The 1,655-nt window shown below is 38.0% G+C and overlaps 1 protein-coding gene across 1 annotated transcript in view; it reads left to right on the top strand.

Annotated features, from left to right (window-relative positions):
* Positions 1–1,655, top strand: part of LOC106870967 (calmodulin-lysine N-methyltransferase) — a 106,820-nt gene that overhangs the window by 74,149 nt on the left and 31,016 nt on the right. Inside the window, exon 3 of the mRNA XM_014917214.2 lies at positions 98–159. Within this exon, the coding sequence (XP_014772700.1) occupies positions 98–159 (62 nt within the window). The remainder of the gene's footprint in view (positions 1–97; positions 160–1,655) is intronic.

The following is a 1,655-nucleotide window of genomic DNA, read 5'->3' as shown; positions in this document are numbered from 1 at the left end:
ATATATATATATATATGTCTTCTGTGCATAAATATGACTGAATGAACAAATGATTTAACATTGGTCAGACATGTTTTTGATGTTTCTTTATTTGTAGACTCTTACCAAAAGAAGTGTCCTTTGATAGTATTTTTGGGTTTAACAATACAGGAAACGTATGTAAGTATGATTTGTCTCTGTTATTGGTGGTATTGTTGTTGTTGTCAGTGGTGGTTGTGATGTCATTGATGTTGTTCGTGTTGATATTGGTGGTTGTATTTGTGACTATATATTGAACGGAGATATATAAAATGCTGAGGAGTCTTGTGCAATGCAGGGTAGGAATGTCATGTAAATTTAGTAAAGCAATGTTGTGTAATATAATGTAGAAGTTGTTGCATTAGTGTGTTGTTGAGATGTAGTTTAGTGTAGATGTTGTATGTTGTGTGATATCGTATTGGGGTGCTGCATTGTATTGTCTAGAAATATTCTTTTCTGCTATAGACACAAGGCCTGAAATTTGGAGGGAAGGGGGGTCAGTCGATTAGATGGACCTCAGTACACAACTGGTACTTAATTTACCGACCCTGAAAGGATGAAAGCAAAGTCGACCTTGGTGGAATTTGAACTCAGAACATAAAGACAGACGAAGTACCACTAAGCATTTCGCCCAGCATGCTAACGTTTCTGCCTGCTTGCCACCTTTTTTTAAATCATATATTCTTTTCTGAAAATATGTGTAGATATATTGTTAAGTACAGTATTAGGATGTTATTTAATATAATACTATTTTGTAGTCTATTGCTGAGGTGTTCTGTACTGTAGACGTGAGGAGCAGTGTTGTGTATGATGTAGTGTAGTATTGTTGTTTTTGTTGTTGCTGTTGCTGTTGTTGTGTTGTTGCTGTAGCTACAGTCGGCTAACTTATTAATGTACCTACATAGATAAAAAGACATAATTTATAACCTTGAAATTTAGATATACTGATGAACATGCTTTGCTACAAACCATTTCCAGTTGAACCGTGTTAGTGACCAGGTTGTAGTTAACACAATGAAAAGTAAACTTCGCAGTCTTTGTGTGTTTTTAAATGGTTAATGTGTGTTCTATAAGGCAGCAAGCTGACAGAAGTGTTAACATGCCAGACAAAATGTTTCGTGGCATTTTGACCATCTATGTTCTGAGTTGAAATTCCACCAAGTTGACTTTGTCTTTCATCCTTTCAGGGTTGATAAAATAAGTACCAGTTGAGCAACAGGGGTTGATGTAATCGACTTACCCAGCTCTCCTGAAATTGCTGGCCTTGTACCAAAATTTGAAACTAATATGTGTCTTCCATGCTGTAACTGTTTTAGTTTCACCTCACTGTCTCAGATCAAATCACTTGCCTGAAATATCATTTTATAAAGCATGGCCTAGACGCTGCAGGCTTCCCTTCCTGGCTTGAGCCAGTGGGGTTAGACAGAGGGGACAGTAAGAAACCTGACAGTTTGACAATTTTTCTATTTCGTGGTGTTAGGCCCCTCATCTGGGATGCCACATACTGTGACACCTCCTCCTGTAGCAACATGGTGAGTTCAGCTACCAGCTCAGGTTCCGCTGCTTGTCAGGTTGAGAAAAGCAAACTATGAAAGTATTGGTCACTCTTTGACAGGTTTGTGGTCAAGCCTGTGGCA

This window comes from Octopus bimaculoides, chromosome 11 (genome assembly GCF_001194135.2).
Source record: "Octopus bimaculoides isolate UCB-OBI-ISO-001 chromosome 11, ASM119413v2, whole genome shotgun sequence".
Taxonomy (NCBI): Eukaryota; Metazoa; Mollusca; class Cephalopoda; order Octopoda; family Octopodidae; genus Octopus; species Octopus bimaculoides.
Note: the sequence above shows the minus strand (reverse complement) of the source record. Positions and strands in the feature narration are given on the sequence as shown.